Below are 16,846 nucleotides of genomic sequence, written 5' to 3'. Positions count from 1 at the left end.
TGATGAAGATTACGGTTTCTCACAAAGCCAGCAGTTAATACAGTGTTTCTTTATCTGATCGAAAGACCAAATTATATTAAAACTCGGAGTAGTTAATTTCCTGTGTAAACCTATACAAATTGGTTCAAAGCTGCACAAAGAAGGAGTCTTAATAAAACGACTTGGTTTAAAACTCTATCTAGACAATTCAGAGGCAGTTATACCTTATAAAACATTTTTAATTTTCCTCACAGCTGTGAATTTTTATGCTAATTAATAAGTAAGCAGGATATTAAATTATATTTGGAGGAAATTTTAGACTTATTCTTTGTAGCTAATTAAAACGTGCTATTTTGGCTGTATGTTAAAGCCACTTCATTTCACATATAATTCATTGCAAGAATGGACACTAAAATACAGCTGTTTCTTTCAGGTGTATGAAGTGCTTCTGCAGCTGACAGTTTGGACAATTTCAGTGGTTCATTATTCTCTTCAAGAACTTAGATGGTTTACTAAGTCCCTTCCTCAATTTTTGACCTACCATTCTAATTATATGAATTACCTGACATCTGCCTCCTTAAGAGATTTTTAGTGGAATTTAATTGTTTGATGCAAATACCTGTATACATACATTCAGCCAACATTCCCATTTCTTTGCATTTCCTTAGTCGACACTCTTGGCACTTCCTTCGCATGTACATGTCCATCACGCAGTTGCCCCCATTTTTACACTTGTACACGGCATTTTTGGTAATGCTTCTTCTGAAGAAACCTGGGGAAGAAACACAGAAAGGAGTAAGAGGCTCCTAACAACACACTCGACTTCTGAGATGGCAGAGCATCTTCTCATGAACCCTGCAGGGTACCCAGGCCGTCCTCAACCATACCTGTGACAAACGTCCTTTCAGTTGCACTGCATGGTCCAGACTGGCTGCTGTTTTAATGATTTATCTCTCAAAAATAAAGACATGCTTGAATGATAGCCTCTCTTGGAAAAACTCTTTGTTTTAAAAGATAGATTACTTTCATTAGCGTATCTTTACAGGGAGACAATTACCTGCTAATGAGCTCTAGGTGCTAGTAGTAAAGAGTTGAATAAGTCATACCTGCCCTCTTACAGTTTATGGGCTGGTTGAGAACAAAGACATGCAAACAACCAAATCAGTGAAATTCCGTGTTCCTGGGCTGTGCTAGGGCAAAGAAGCTGGATGAATGGTCAGTTCTGGACGGAGAGGTCAGAATCAGAAGCTAGAAATGAGCTGTCTTAAAAAACAAGGGACTGTTTACCAGGCAGACAGGGAGCAGTCACATTTAAGGTTTCATTTCAGTACTTAATATATCCCGCTTGGTATAATAATAAACATGCAAACCTTGCTTTAAAAATAAGCATCTCCCTGAAGAGGATGTAGCCATACCCACTGCTGCTTCAGTTCAGTTGTCTGGAGTAGGGCAAGGGATTGCCTGACTCCCTCTCTGCTTCTCCTCTTCCTCCTCCACCCATGGACCTGGATGACCATAGTTCCTGGCTCTTCCATGGTGAATCACGAAAGAATTGTGGGAGGCAGGGGAGGAAGTGACAGGAAAGTGCTTACTTGCCTGGTGTTGTCAGAAGCTGGTTTCTACCTAGCGAATTTCTGAAATTGACTCTTTATCCCATGGGTCATGTTATTTTGAGAACTCCTCCCCTCTCCTTGATGAGGGCAAATATGTCTCTCTTCTAGCCCATGGCTTGTATCTCCCTCTGCTTCTAAGAATTTGGCAATTCTCCTCCATTCTCTTTCTTCTGAGGTCCCTCCATGTGGCGCTTTTAGCATGGACTTAACTCCATGTCATTTTCTCTGTTCCAACAAACTCAGAGAAAGTTTCTCTCACCTATCTATGAGCAGTCAGCTACCTGCCCTCTTGACCTTTCAACTTCTCAGGTGAAAGTCAGACATCAATCTCTGGTGTCCCTCAGCTGTGGGGAATATTTTTCAGTCTCCTCAAGTGATCCTGTTGACCACCCTTCCACTGGGCACAGAGCAGCAGGGCCTCCTTGGTGCACAGACCTTATCTGGGGAAGAGGGATATCTTTTCCTAATTCCCATGAAAGCTCCATACTTTTTCCACTGGTGTTGAGTGTTTGGGTGTCTCCTGTGGAGGTATTTGTCAGCAGTGGCCTGCCACTAGGGCAGGGCTTCTGGATGCAGGAGACCTGGGTATGGCATAAACCCTCTTGGAAGAGATTGCCATTAACCCCACCACAGAGCCGCCAAAACTCACATAGGACTGGGGAAACAGACTCTTCGAGGGCACAAATAAAACCTTGTGTGCATCAGGACCCAGGAGGAGAGAGGTGTGACCCCACAAGAGACTGACCCAGACTTGCCCATGAGTGTCCAGGAGTCTGGCAGAGGTGTGGGTCAGCAGTGACTTGCTGCAGGGCTGGGGGCACTGACTGCAGCAGTGTGTGCATGAGAACTTTTGAAGGAGGTGCTATTATCGTCATTCAGTTCAATTCAGTTGCTCACTCGAGTCCAACTCTTTGCAACCCCACTGACTGCGGCATGCCAGGCTTCCCTGTCCTTCACCAACTCCCGGACTTTACTCAAACTCATGTCCACTGAGTTGGTGATGCCATCCAACCAACTCATCCTATATCATCCCCTTCTCCTCCCACCTTCAATCTTTCCCAGCATCAGGGTTTTTTCAAATCAGTTAGTTCTTCGCATCAAGTGGCCAAAGTATTGGAGTTTCAGCTTCAGCATCAGTCCTTCCAATGAATATTCAGGACAGATTTCCCCTGGGATGGACTGGTTGGATCTCCTTGCAGTCCGAGGGACTCTCAAGAGTCTCCTCCAACACCACAGTTCAACAGCATCAATTCTTCGACTCTCAGCTTTCTTCACAGTCCAACTCCCACATCCATACATGATGACTGGGAAATCCATAGCTTTGACTAGACAGAGCTTTGTTGGCAAAGTAGTGTCTTTGCTTTTTAATATACTGTCTAGGTTGGTCATAACTTTTCTTTCAAGGAGTAAGCATCTTTTAATTTCATGGTTGCAGTCAGCTGCAGTGATTTTGGAGCCGCAAAAATAAAGTGTGCCACTGTTTCCCCATTTATTTGCCTGGAAGTGATGGGACTGGATGCCATGACCTTAGTTTTCTGAATGTTGAGTTTTAAGCCAACTTATTCATTCTCCTCTTTTACTTTCATTAAGAGGCTCTTTAGTTCTTCTTTACTTTCTGCCGTAAGAGTGGTGTCATCTGTATATCTGAGGTTGCTTATATTTCACCTGGCAGTCTTGATTCCAGCCTGTGCTTCATCCAGCCCAGTGTTTCTCTTGATGTACTGTACATATAAGTTAAATAAGCTGGGTGACAACATACAGCCTTGACATACTCCTTTTCCTATTTGGAACTAGTCTGTTGTTCCATGTCCAGTTCTAACTGTTGCTTCCTCACCTGCATACAGATTTCTCAAGAGGCAGGTCAGGTCGTCTGGTATTCCCATCTCTTTCAGAATTTTCCACAGTTTGAGGTGATCCACACAGTCAAAGGCTTTGGCATAGTCAATAATGCAGAAATAGATGTTTTTCTGGAACTCCCTTGCTTTTTCCATGATCCAGCAAATGTTGGCAATTTGATCTCTGGTTCCTCTGCCTTTTATAAAACAAACTTGAACATCTGCAAGTTCATGGTTCACGTATTATTGAAGCTTGGCTTGGAGAATTTTGAGCATTATCTTACTACCGTGTGAGATGAGTGCAATTGTGTGTTAGTTTGAGCATTCTTTGCCATTGCCTTTCATTGGGATTTGAAGGAAAACTGGCCTTTTCCTGTCCTGTGGCCACTGCTGAGGTTCCCAAATTTGCTGGCATATTGAGTGCACCACTTTCACAGAATCATCTTTTAGGATTTGAAATAGCTCAACTGGATTTCCATCACCTCCACTAGCTTTGTTCATAATAATGCTTTCTAAGGCCCCCTTGACTTCACATTCCAAGATATCTGGCTCTAGGTAAGTGATCACACCATTGTGATTATCTGGGTCATTAAGGTCTTTTTTGTATAGTTCTTCTGTATATTGTTGCTACCTCTTCTTACTATCTTCTGCTTCTGTTAGGTCCATACAATTTCTGTCCTTTATCGAGTCCATCTTTGCATGAAATGTTCCCTTGGTATCTCTAATTTTCTTGAAGAGATCTCTAGTCTTTCCCATTCTGTTGTTTTCCTCTATTTCTTTGCATTGATCACTGGGGAAGGCTTTCTTATCTCTCCTTGCTATTCTTTGGAACTCTGCATGAAATGGATATATCCTTCCTTTTCTCCTTTGCTTTTCACTTCTCTTCGTTTCACAGCTATTTGTAAGTCCTCCTCAGACAGCCATTTTGTGTTTTTGCATTTCTTTTTCTTGGAGATGGTCTTGATCTCTGTCTCCTGTACAATATCACCAACCTCTGTCCATAGTTCATCAGGCACTCCGTCTATCAGATCTAGTCCCTTAAATCTATTTCTCACCTCCACTAAATAATAGTAAGGGATTTGATTTAGATCATACCTGAATGGTCTAGTGGTTTTCCCTACTTTCTTCAATTTAAGTCTGAATTTTGCAATAAGGAGTTCATGATCTGATTCTAATTCAGCACCTACTGACCTGAGGAGTTCATCTTTCAGTGTCCTATCCTTTTGCTTTTTTTCATACTGTTATGGGGTTCTCAAGGGAAGAATACTGAAGTGATTTGCCATTCCCTTCTCCAGTGGACCACATTTTGTCAGAAGTCTCCAGCAAGACCCATCCATCTTGGGTGGCCCTACATGGCATGGCTCATAGTTTCATTGAGTTAGACAAGGCTGTGGTTCATATGATTAGATTGGCTAGTTTTCTATGATTGTGGCTTTCAGTCTGTCTGCCCTCTGATGGAGAAGGATAAGAGTTTGACTTTTGAAGGATAGTTTGGACTCAGGTCTGACAGAATGTGGTCCACTGGAGAAGGGAATGGCAAACCACTTCAGTATTCTTGCCTTGAGAACCCCATGAACAGTATGAAAAGGCAAAATGATAGGATACTGAAAGAGCAATTCCCCAGGTCAGTAAGTGCCCAATATGCTACTGGAGATCAGTGGAGAAATAACTCCAGAAAGAATGAAGGGATGGAGCCAAAGTAAAAACAACAACCAGTTGTGGATATGACTGGTGATAGAAGCAAGGTCCGATGCTGTATAGAGCAATATTGCATAGGAACCTGGAATGTTAGGTCCATGAATCAAGGCAAATTGGAAGTGATCAAACAGGAGATGGTAAGAGTGAACATCGACATTCTAGGAATCACCGAACTAAAATGGATTGCAATGGGTAAATTTAACTCAGATGACCATTATATCTACTACTGCAGGCAGGAATCCCTCAGAAGAAATGGAGTAGCCATCATGGTCAAGAAAAGAGTCCAAAATGCAGGACTTGGATGCAATCTCAAAAATGACAGAATGATCTCTGTTCATTTCAAGGCAAACCATTCAATATCATGGTTATCCAAGCCTATGCCCCAACTAGTAACACTGAAGAAGCTGAAGTTGAACAGTTCTATGAAGACCTACAAGACCTTCTAGAACAAACACCCCAAAAAAATGTCATTTTCATTATATGGGACTGGAATGCAAAAGTGGAAGTCAAGAAACACCTGGAGTAACAGGCAAATTTGGCCTTGGAATGCGGAATGAAGCAGGGCAAAGGCTAATAGAGTTTTGCCAAGAAAATGCACTGGTCATAGCAAACACCCTCTTCCAACAATGCAAGAGAATACTCTACACATGGACATCACCAGATGGTCAACACCGAAATCAGACTGATTATATTTCTTGCAGCCAAAAATGGAGAAGCTCTATACAGTCAGCAAAAACAAGACTGGGAGCTGACTGTGGCTCAGATCATGAACTCCTTATTGTCAAATTCAGACTTAAACTGAAGAAAGTAGGAAAACCACTAAACCATTCAGGTGTGACCTAAATCAAATTCCTTATGATTATACAGTGGAAGTGAGAAATAGATTTAAGGGACTAGATCGGATAGACAGAGTGCCTGATGAACTATGGACGGAGGTTCATGACGCTGTACAGGAGACAGAGGTCAAGACCATCCCCGTGGAAAAGAAATGCAAAAGAGCAAAATGGCTGTCTGAGGAGGCCTTACAAATAGCTGTGAAAAGAAGAGAAGTGAAAAGCAAAGGAGAAAAGGAAGGATATACCCATTTGATGCAGAGTTCCAGAGGAGAGATAAGAAAGCCTTCCCCAGTGATCAATGCAGAGAAATAGAGGAAAACAACAGAATGGGAAAGACTAGAGATCTCTTTAAGAAAATTAGAGATACCAAGGGAACATTTCATGCAAAGATGGACTCGATAAAGGACAGAAATTGTATGGACCTAACAGAAGCAGAAGATAGTAAGAAGAGGTGGCAAAAATAGACAGAAGAACTATACAAAAAAGAGCTTCATGACCCAGATAATCACGATGGTGTGATCACTCATCTAGAGCCAGACATCCTGGAATGTGAAGTCAAGTGGGCCTTAGAAAGCATCACTATGAACAAAGCTGGTGGAGGTGATGGAATTCCAGTGGAGCTATTTCAAATGCTGAAAGATGATGCTGTGAAAGTGCTGCACTCAATATGCCAGCAAATTTGGGAACCTCAGCAGTGGCCACAGGACTGGAAAAGGTCAGTTTTCATTCCAATCCCAAAGAAAGTCAATTGCAAAGAATGCTCAAACTACGGCACAATTGCACTCATCTCACACGCTAGTAAAGAAATGCTCAAAATTCTCCAAGCCTGGCTTCAGCAATATGTGAACTGTGAACTTCCAGATGTTCAAGCTGGTTTTAGAAGAGGCAGAGGAACCAGAGATCAAATTGCCAACATCCGCTGGATCATGGAAAAAGCAAGAGAGTTCCAGAAAAGCATCTATTTCTGCTTTATTGGCTATGCCAAAGCCTTTGACTCTGTGGATCACAATAAACTGTGGAAAATTCTGAAAGAGATGGGAACACCAGACCACCTGACCTGCCTCTTGAGAAACCTGTATGCAGGTCAGGAAGCAACAGTTAGAACTGGACATGGAACAACAGACTGGTTCCAAATAGGAAAAGGAGTACGTCAAGGCTGTATATTGTCACCCTGCTTATTTAACTTCTATGCAGAGTACATCATGAGAACGCTGGACTGGAAGAAGCACAAGCTGGAATCAAGGTTGCTGGGAGAAATGTCAATAACCTCAGATATGCAGATGACACCACCCTTATGGCACAAAGTGAAGAGGAACTAAAAGCCTCTTGATGAAAGTGAAAGAGGAGAATGAAAAAGTTGGCTTAAAGCTCAACACTCAGAAAACGAAGATCATGGCATCTGGTCCCATCACTTCATGGCAAATAGATGGGGAAACAGTGGAAACAGTGTCAGACTTGATTTTTGGGGGCTCCAAAATCATTGCAGATGGTGACTGCAGCCAGGGAACTAAAAAGCGCTTACTCCTTGGAAGAAAAGTTATGACCAACCTAGATAGCATATTAAAAAGCAGACACATGACTTTGCCAACAAAGGTCCATTTAGTCAAGGCTATGGTTTTTCCTGTGGTCATGTATGGATGTGAGAGTTGGACTGTGAAGAAAGCTGAGCGCTGAAGAATTGATGCTTTTGAACTGTGGTGTTGGAGAAGACTCTTGAGAGTCCCTTGGACTGCAAGGAGATCCAACCAGAACATCCTAAAGGAGATCAGTCCTGGGTGTTCATTGGAAGGACTGATGTGAAGCTGAAACTCCAATACTTTGGGCACCTCATGCGAAGAGTTGACTCACTGGGAAAGACCCTGATTCTAGGAATGATTGAAGGTGGGAGGAGAAGGGGTAGATAGAGGATGAGATGTTTGGATGGCATCATTGACTCGATGGACATGAGTTTGATTAAGCTCCGGGATTTGGTGATAGACAGGCAAGCCTGGTGTGCTGCAGTCTATGGGGTTGCAAAGAGTCAGACCCGACTGAACAACTGAATTGAACTGAACTGAACTTCCACTGGTGGCCCCTAGGGGAAGACAGCTGCACCCCACACCTTTGCAATGGGGATGTGGGATTCCCAGCACACTAGTCACATTTCCTAAACCTTTAAAGATCCCTCTGTAAATTCCTCCTCACTTCAAACCTTCAAATTGGGCATGATATTTATCTAGTCTTTAACGACCCACCACAAGATGGGCTTGCTTAGAATTATAGCATCTATTGTCTTCTTGCCTCTGTCAAAACTGAGACAGCTGTGTCCTTCTATTTTAACAGCCTATTGGAATAATAGCTGACATTTACCAAACACCCACTGGCTTTTGTTTTAACCACTTCACTTGCATTGCTTATTTAGTCTTTATATCAATTTTATTATGAAGATAATATTATGTGTCCCCATATTACAGATGAAGAAGAAAGGTACATAGAGGTTAAGTACTTTGGTCATGAGCACATTGTTAATAGGTGGACTAGAAAGTTCAGATCCAGGCAGTCATGTACCAAACCCCACACTCTTAACCACAAGGTTATAATTGCCCCTCTCACATCAGAAGAGAATCACTTAATATTAACTCCCTACTATCTGCAAGCTTCATCAAAGAATGCAAGAGCTACACCAAGATGAAGAAAACATTCCTGTCCTCAGAGCTTCCAACTTAGTGGCAAGACAAAGAAGTAAAATCACAGTATAATGCAGTGGAGAGTAATAGGAGAGCTAATTAAGTAATAAATTACTGTAATGTAGATGAAAAAGCGATCATTCCATGGCCATACTAAATTCTTGTGAAGGATATGCCACATTAAAGGGGAGACAGCAGTTCCATCATAGACTTAGAGACTTGCACATTTGTTATTACAATTTCCCAAGCAGAAGGCAATAAAAATTGTTCTAGTAAGATAAGTATATGAAGCTTTCCCATCACTGAGAAGTCTAGTGTCATGAGGAAAGGCGTTATATGGGCTGGGAATGAAAGAAAGTGAAAGTGAAGTTGCTCAGCCGTGTCCAACTCTTTGTGACCCCGTGGACTATAGCCTACCAGGCTCCTCCGTCCATGGGACCCTGATTAATTCCAAGTAGCGGAAGTCACTTGGAATGATTCAGGGCCATTCTGAGCCCGTATGTCTTTTCCTCAAGACACTAGACTTGACCTGGGTTCGATCCTTGCAGGGGTTGGGAAGATCCCCTGGGGGAGGGCATGGCAACCCACTCCAGTATTCTTGCCTGGAGAATCCCCATGGACAGAGGAGCCTGGCAGGCTGCTCTCCACTGGGTCACAAAGAGTCAGACACAACTGAGCAACTAAGCACAGGGGAGGTCACAGAACTCACGATGGAATTAGAATTTGAGCTGGACATCAGAGAATAAGTAGAATTTTGAAACATGGACTTTGAAGGAGGAAGGAAAGACTGGGAAAGGAGCAAAGGCATGGAGTTATGGAAATTCCAAAGAAGGGTAGATAATCCATCTTGATGGGAGGGTAGAGTGTGGGGAGAATTAGCGGGAACTGGATGAGGGCATGTGGTAGGACAGAATATGGTTAAATGAACTTGAGCTCCAAGCAAAGAAGCTGAAATACCTTTAAAGGGTTTTGGCAGGGCAGGGTCTAACCTAATCTATATGTTGGGAAGATGCCTTGGAGCAAGATCAAGGTGGGACAGGGAGACTGGAGACAAGAGGCTGTTATGGCCAGAGGGGGATGGATGCCTGACTAAGAAGTAGGGAAAATAGGGAGGAGGAAACAAGGACATTCAGGCCTGGATAACTAACTCAATATGAAAACAGGCTGAAGAAAAAAAAAAGTCATAAACTTGCTTGTAAATTTGTCAGCTAGTCTAACTCTCAGTAGGAAAGATACTACCATTTTCCTAAATGTCAAATCTAACCACATGAAGTCTAAAAAAAGTCTGTTGATATTGGGAGTGCAAATACCAGATCATGCATTTCAGAAGAAACTATAGACAAAAAAAAGAATTTTTTTTCCTGGTACCAAATGATTGAACTCAGTGACCACTTTAGCCTACCTGAGTTAATATTTCCACTTATTCTCAGCCTCTCCCAAGGATGATTCCCTCTAACATCATGATCAATACTGATAGTTCAATAATTAACAGAAATAAAATTCCTTATTCCAAGATGAGTCAAAGGACAATTCTGGAGGGTTTTTTTTTTTTTATTCTGTTAATGCTGCATTAATACTGAGAAGGAAATCATTATCATCTCAATAGCTGAATTAGTTAGCTTTCACTCTGAGGTGGCAACACAATACTATCATTATATCACTTAAATAAGGCTACCTATACAGTATTTATACTTATGCAAATCCATCCATACACATACCTCTGCCTCTATTTAGTGCATATTCAACAATGCCCATATCAAAAAAGTCATTTGAAAATGAATAGAAAGAAATATTCTCTGAGGAACAGAGGTTCCCTGGTAGACAGGGCTGGCATTGCCATCTGAGGAGTATGTTGCACTAGGAGGGTTCCGGGGCAGGGGGCAGGGGGCAGGTGAATAGCTATGGTAAAATGGACCCCTCAATTATGCAGAACACTGGACATCCTGCTTTTTTGTTTGGGGCTTCCCTGGGCATCTGTCTGCAATGCAGGAGATCTGGGCTCGATCCCTGGTTGGGAAGATCCCTTGGAGAAGGGAATGGCAACCCGCACAAATATTCTTGCCTGGAGAATTCCATGGACAGAGGAGCCTGGTGGGCTACAATCCATGGGGTCGCAAAGAGTCAGACACACTGAGCAATCAGTATTTTCATTTTCACATACAGACAGAACCCATATACTCCCAACTCATACATACATGCATGCCTATACAAACACACATGCACATACTGGACTCCAGGGACTGACAGTAAGCCACCCATTAATTTGAAATCAATAAATGTTGGTTGATGTTTAAACCTTTAAGGCTTTTTTTCCCTTGTTTTTGACCAAGGCCCAAGGCATGCAGAATCTTTGTTCCTTGAACACAGCTCAAACTCAAGCCCACTGCAGTAGAAGCAAGGATTCTTAACCACTAGACCACCAGGTAAGTCCTCCCCTGGCTTTTTCAGTTCAGTTCAGTCATGTCCAACTCTTTGCAACCCCATGGACTGCAGCACACAAGGATTCCCTGTCCATCACTACATCCTGGAGCTTAATCAAACTCATGTCCATTGAGTTGGTGATGCCATCCAACCATCTCATCCTCTGTCATCCCCTTCTCCTCCTGCCTTCAATCTTTCCCAGCATCAGGGGCTTTCCCAGTGAGTCAGTTCTTGGCATCAGGTGGCCAAAGTATTGGAGTTTCAGCTTCAACATCAGTCTTTCCAATGAATATTCAGAGATGATTTTTAGGATTGATTGGTTGGATCTCCCTGCAGTCCAAGGGACTCTCAAGAGTCTTCGCCAACACCACAGCTCAAAAGCATCAATTCTTTGGCACTCAGCTTTCCTTACAGTCCAACTCTCACATCCATACATGACTACTGGAGAAAACACAGCTTTGACTAGATGGACCTTTGTTGGCAAATGTCTCTGCTTTTCAGTATGCTGTCTAGGTTGGTCATAGCTTTTCTTCTAAGGAACAAGTGTCTTATAATTTCATGGCTGTATTCACCATCTGCAGTGATTTTGGAGCCCAAAAAACTAAAGTCTCTCTCTGTTTCCACTGTTCCCAAATTTATTTGTCATGAAGTGATAGGACTGGATGCCATGATCTTAGTTTTCTGAATGTTGAGTTTTAAGCCCAATTTTTCACTCTCCTCTTTCACTTTCATCAAGAGGCTCTTTAGTTATTCTATTTCTGCCATAAGGGTGGTGTCATCTGCATATCTGAGATTACTGATATTTCTCCTGGCAATCCTGATTCCAGCTTGTGCTTCATCCAGCCCAGCATTTCACATGATGTACTCTGCATATAAGTTAAATATGCAGGGTGACAATATGCCTTGACATACTCCTTTCCCAATTTGCAACCAGTCTGTTGTTCCATGTCCAGTTCTGTTGCTTCTTGTCCTGCATACAGATTTCTCAGAAGGCAGATCAGGTGGTCTGGTATTCCCATCTCTTTCAGAATTTTCCACAGTTTTTGTGATCCATTCAGTCTAAGGCTTTGGCATAGTCAATAAAGCAGAAGTAGATGATTTTCTGGAACTCTATTGCTTTTTTGATGATCCAACGGATGTTGGCAATTTGATCTCTGGTTCCTCTGCCTTCTCTAAATATAGCTTGAACATCTGGGGGAAGTTCATAGTTCACGTACTATTGAATCCTGGCTTGGAGAATTTTGAGCATTACTTTGCTAGCGTGTGAATTAAGTGCAATTGTGTGGAATTTTGAACATTCTATGGCATTGCCTTTCTTTGGGATTGGAATGAAAACTGACCTTTTCTTGTCCTGTGAGCACTGCTGAGTTTTCCAAATTTGCATACTGAGTGCAGCACTTTCACAGCATCATCTTTTAGGATTTGAAATTGCTCAACTGGAATTCCATCACCTCCACTAGCTTTGTTCATAGTGATGCTTCCTAAGGCCCTTGACCTAGGAAGACTTGACTTCTCATTCCAGGATGTCTGGCTCTAGGTGAATGATCACACCATTATGGTTATCTGGGTCATGAAGATCTTTTTTGTATAGTTCTTCTGTGTATTGTTGCCACCTCTTCTTACTATCTTCTGCTTCTGTTAAGTCCATACAATTTCTGTCCTTTATTGTGCCCATCTTTGCATAAAATGTTCCCTTGGCATCTCTATTTTTCTTGAAGAGATCTCTAGTCTTTCCCATTCTATTGTTCTCCTCTATTTCTTTGCACTGATCAATGAGGAAGGCTTTCTTATCTCTCCTTGATATTCTTTGGAGCTCTGCATTCAAATGGGTATATCTTTCCTTTTCTTTTCTCAGCTATTCGTAAGGCCTCCTCAGACAACCATTTTGCCTTTTTGCATTTCTTTTTCTTGGGGATGGTCTTGATCACTACCTCCTGTTCAGTGTCTCAAACCTCCATCCATAGTTCTTCAGGCACTCTGTCTATAAGATCTAATCCCTTGAATCTATTTGTCACTTCGACTTATAATCGTAGGGGATTTTTAAACAGCAACAAACACATAGGACTAAGCAATTAGTTATCTAACTTCCAACATGGCCTAAATAGAGTCAGCATTTTTGCCTCAGCAGACTGTAGCATAAAAAGGACTCTACCACCCACTTTATAGGGGCTTCCCTAGTAGTTCAGACAGTAAAGAATCTGCCTGCAATGCAGGAGAGCCAGGTTTGATTCCTGGGTTGGGAAGATCCACTGGAGGAGGGAATGGCAACCCACTGCAATATTCTTGCCCGGAGAATTCTATGAACAGACCATGGGGTTGCAAAGAGTCAGACATGACTGAAAGACTAACACTCACTTATACATGACTTATTTTGTATCAGACACTTTAAAACATTTTGCATATGGTGTTTCACTCAACATTCATAACAATCCTATGAGGTAGACTTATTCTTATCTCCCTCTTACAGATAAGGGGACTGAGTTACACAGAAATTAAGTAATTTGCTCAAGGTCCCACAGATAGTAAATAGTAGAGCTCAGATTTGAACCCTGATAGGCTCATTTCATGCAAAGATAGGCTCGATAAAGGACAGAAATGGTATGGACCTAACAGAAGCAGAAGATAGTAAGAAGAGGTGGCAAGAATACACAGGAGAACTGTACAAAAAAGAACTTCATGACCCAGATAATCACGATGGTGTGATCCCTCACCTAGAGCCAGACATCCTGGAATGTGAAGTCAAGTGGGCCTTAGAAAGCATCACTATGAACAAAGCTGGTGGAGGTGATGGAATTCCAGTGGAGCTATTTCAAATCCTGAAAGATGATGCTGTGAAAGTGCTGCACTCAATATGCCAGCACATTTGGAAACCTCAGCAGTGGCCACAGGACTGGAAAAGGTCACTTTTCACTCCAGTCCCAAAGAAAGGCAATGCCAAAGAATGCTCAAACTACTACACAATTGCACTCATACGCTAGTAAAGTAATTGCTCAAGATTCTCCAAGCCAGGCTTCAGCAATATGTGAACCATGAACTTCCAGATGTTCAAGCTGGTTTTAGAAGAGGCAGAGGAACCAGAGATCAAATTGCCAACATCTGCTGGATCATCGAAAAAGGAAGAAAGTTCCAGAAAAGCATCTATTTCTGCTTTATTGGCTATGCCAAAGCCTTTGACTGTGTGGATCACAATAAATTGTGGAAAATTCTGAAAGAGATGGGAACACCAGACCACCTGACCTGCCGCTTGAGAAACCTGTATGCAGGTCAGGAAGCAACAGTTAGAACTGGACATGGAACAACAGACTGGTTCCAAATAGGAAAAGGAGTACGTCAAGGCTGTATATTGTCACCCTGCTTATTTAACTTCTATGCAGAGTACATCATGAGAAACTCTGGGCTGGAAGAAGCACAAGCTGGAATCAAGATTGCTGGGAGAAATATCAATAACCTCAGATATGCAGATGACACCACCCTTATGGCAGAAAGTGAAGAGGAACTAAAAGCCTCTTGATGAAAGTGAAAGAGGAGAGTGAAAAAGTTGGCTTAAAGCTCAACATTCAGAAAATGAAGATCATGGCATCTGGTCCCATCACTTCATGGCAAATAGATGGGGAAACAGTGGAAACAGAATCAGACTTTATTTTTTGGGCTCCAAAATCACTGCAGATGGTGACTGCAGCCAGGAAATTAAAAGATGCTTCCTCCTTGGAAGGAAAGTTATGACCAAGCTAGATAGCATATTAAAAAGCAGAGATATTACTTTGCCAACAAAGGTCTATCTAGTCAAGGCTATGATTTTTCCTGTGGTCATGTATGGATGCGAGAGTTGGACTGTGAAGAAGGCTGAGCGCTGAAGAATTGATGCTGTTGAACTGCGGTGTTGGAGAAGACTCTTGAGAGTCCCTTGGACTGCAAGGAGATCCAACCAGAACATCCTAAAGGAGATCAGCCCTGGGTGTTCATTGGAAGGAATGATGCTAAAGCTGAAACTCCAATACCTCATGTGAAGAGTTGACTCATTGGAAAGGACCCTGATGCTGGGAGGGATTAGGGGCAGGAGGAGAAGGGGATGACAGAGGATGAGATGGCTGGATGGCATCACCGACTCTATGGACATGAGTTTGAGTGAACTCTGGGAGTTGGTGATGGACAGGGAGGCCTGGCGTGCTGTGATTCATGGGGTTGCAAAGAGTTGGACATGACTGAGTGACTGAACTGAACTGACTGAGGCTCAGTTCCAATCTCTAAGCACATAACCACTATATCATGCTTTCCTTCTGGTAAGATTGCATTCGTAACAATTATCTTTTGACATTAATGTCCCCAAATCCCTAATTCCTGTGAAATGCTCCACAGTTTCTTCCCTGTTCCCCAAACTTTTTTGTGGACATTTCCCTGGTGGTCCAGTGGCTAATACTCCCCACTTCGAATGCAAGAGACCTGGTTTTGATCCCTGGTCAGGGAGCTAGCTCCCACATGCTGCAACTAAAAGTTCACACACCACAACTAAAGATCCTGCAAGCTGCAACTAAGACCCAGCAGAGCTAAATAAATAAATAGATATTTAAAACAAAAAACCAAAACTTCTTCAGAAACATCCTATTCTCCCTCTCCCATCTCAGCTGTCTTTTCCACAGCTACAACGGAGTACAAACTAGAAAGAATTGCTGCCAATACTAACCCAGGTAAACTTGGTTTCCATCACATAATTTAGACTTCAGGATCTCAGTTCTCTTTGAGTTGCTTGCTGAAAATTTTAGAACTCAACAACAGACTCCTGATCACCTAGCAGGTGACTGTTTTAGGTCACTGTTTTTGAAAAAGCAAATTCTCAAACTCTTGAATTACAGTTGATGAAAATTAGTCTTAACTATTTCGTTTATGCTAATACCTTCTCTGGTGGCTCAGTGGTAAAAAATCCGCCTGCCAGTGCAGGAGGCGCGGTTCAATTCCTGAGTTGGGAAGATCCCCTGGAGAAGGAAATGGCAACCCACTCCAGTATTCTTGCGTGGGAAATCCCATGGACAGAGGAGCCTGGTGGGGCAAGAGGAGTCCATGGGGTGGTAAGAGAGTCAGACACGACTTAGTGACTAAACAACAACGTTTTTTTAAGTCCCCCCTCCCCCTTATCTCTTAGGGAGCCACAGAAATATGTCAACGTGGTTTTTCAACACTTACTTTTATCACTACCATTTCTCTTTTTAATTAATTAATAAATCTATTTATTGGCTCACTGGGTCTTCATTGCTGCAAGCAGGGGCTATAGTCATGGTGTACAGACTTCTCCTTGCCATGGCTTCTCCTGTTGCAGAGTATGGTCTCCAGAGCACGTGGGCTTTCAGTAACTGCCATACATGAGCTCGGTAGTTGTGGTGCATGGGCTTAGTTGCCCAGCTGCATGTGGAATCTTCCTTGACCAGGGATCAAACTCACGTCCCCAGCACTGGCAGGCAGATTCTTAACCACCAGGGAAGTCCACTACAATTTGTAATAATCTTTTTACCTTAAATACGTTTAAAAAGATCTGACTTTGAATTATCTTTGGAAGTTGCCTAATGTCACTCCAAAGTAGACGAATCTGCAGACAACTAAGTAGTCAAAGGGCATTCATCATACTTCTATACTCCCTCTGGGGAAAAAATGCCATGAAATAGGAGAAAAATTCAATAAAATATCATAGTTTATAAAAATATTTGAATACAACTTCATTAGTGCATCAGAAATGTTGATGAACCTCAGAAAGACGGAAGTCAGAGTAAATTTATGAAGAAACATGACCATGGGGCAGAAGAGCTCAG

At 42.3% G+C, this 16,846-nt stretch overlaps 1 protein-coding gene across 6 annotated transcripts in view; it reads right to left on the bottom strand.

Annotated features, from left to right (window-relative positions):
* NR1H4 (nuclear receptor subfamily 1 group H member 4) overlaps positions 1-16,846 on the bottom strand; it is an 80,053-nt gene that overhangs the window by 20,422 nt on the left and 42,785 nt on the right. For 3 of the 6 annotated variants that reach the window (XM_060413094.1, XM_004006653.6, XM_004006654.6), the window contains one exon: positions 599-751. In XM_060413094.1, coding sequence (XP_060269077.1) covers positions 599-751 — 153 coding nt within the window. The remainder of the gene's footprint in view (positions 1-598; positions 752-16,846) is intronic. The other 3 variants (XM_060413095.1, XM_012174873.5, XM_012174874.5) reach the window with 1 other exon arrangement.

This window comes from Ovis aries, chromosome 3 (assembly GCF_016772045.2).
Source record: "Ovis aries strain OAR_USU_Benz2616 breed Rambouillet chromosome 3, ARS-UI_Ramb_v3.0, whole genome shotgun sequence".
Taxonomy (NCBI): domain Eukaryota; kingdom Metazoa; phylum Chordata; class Mammalia; order Artiodactyla; family Bovidae; genus Ovis; species Ovis aries.
This window is presented reverse-complemented; position numbering and strand designations above follow the sequence as displayed.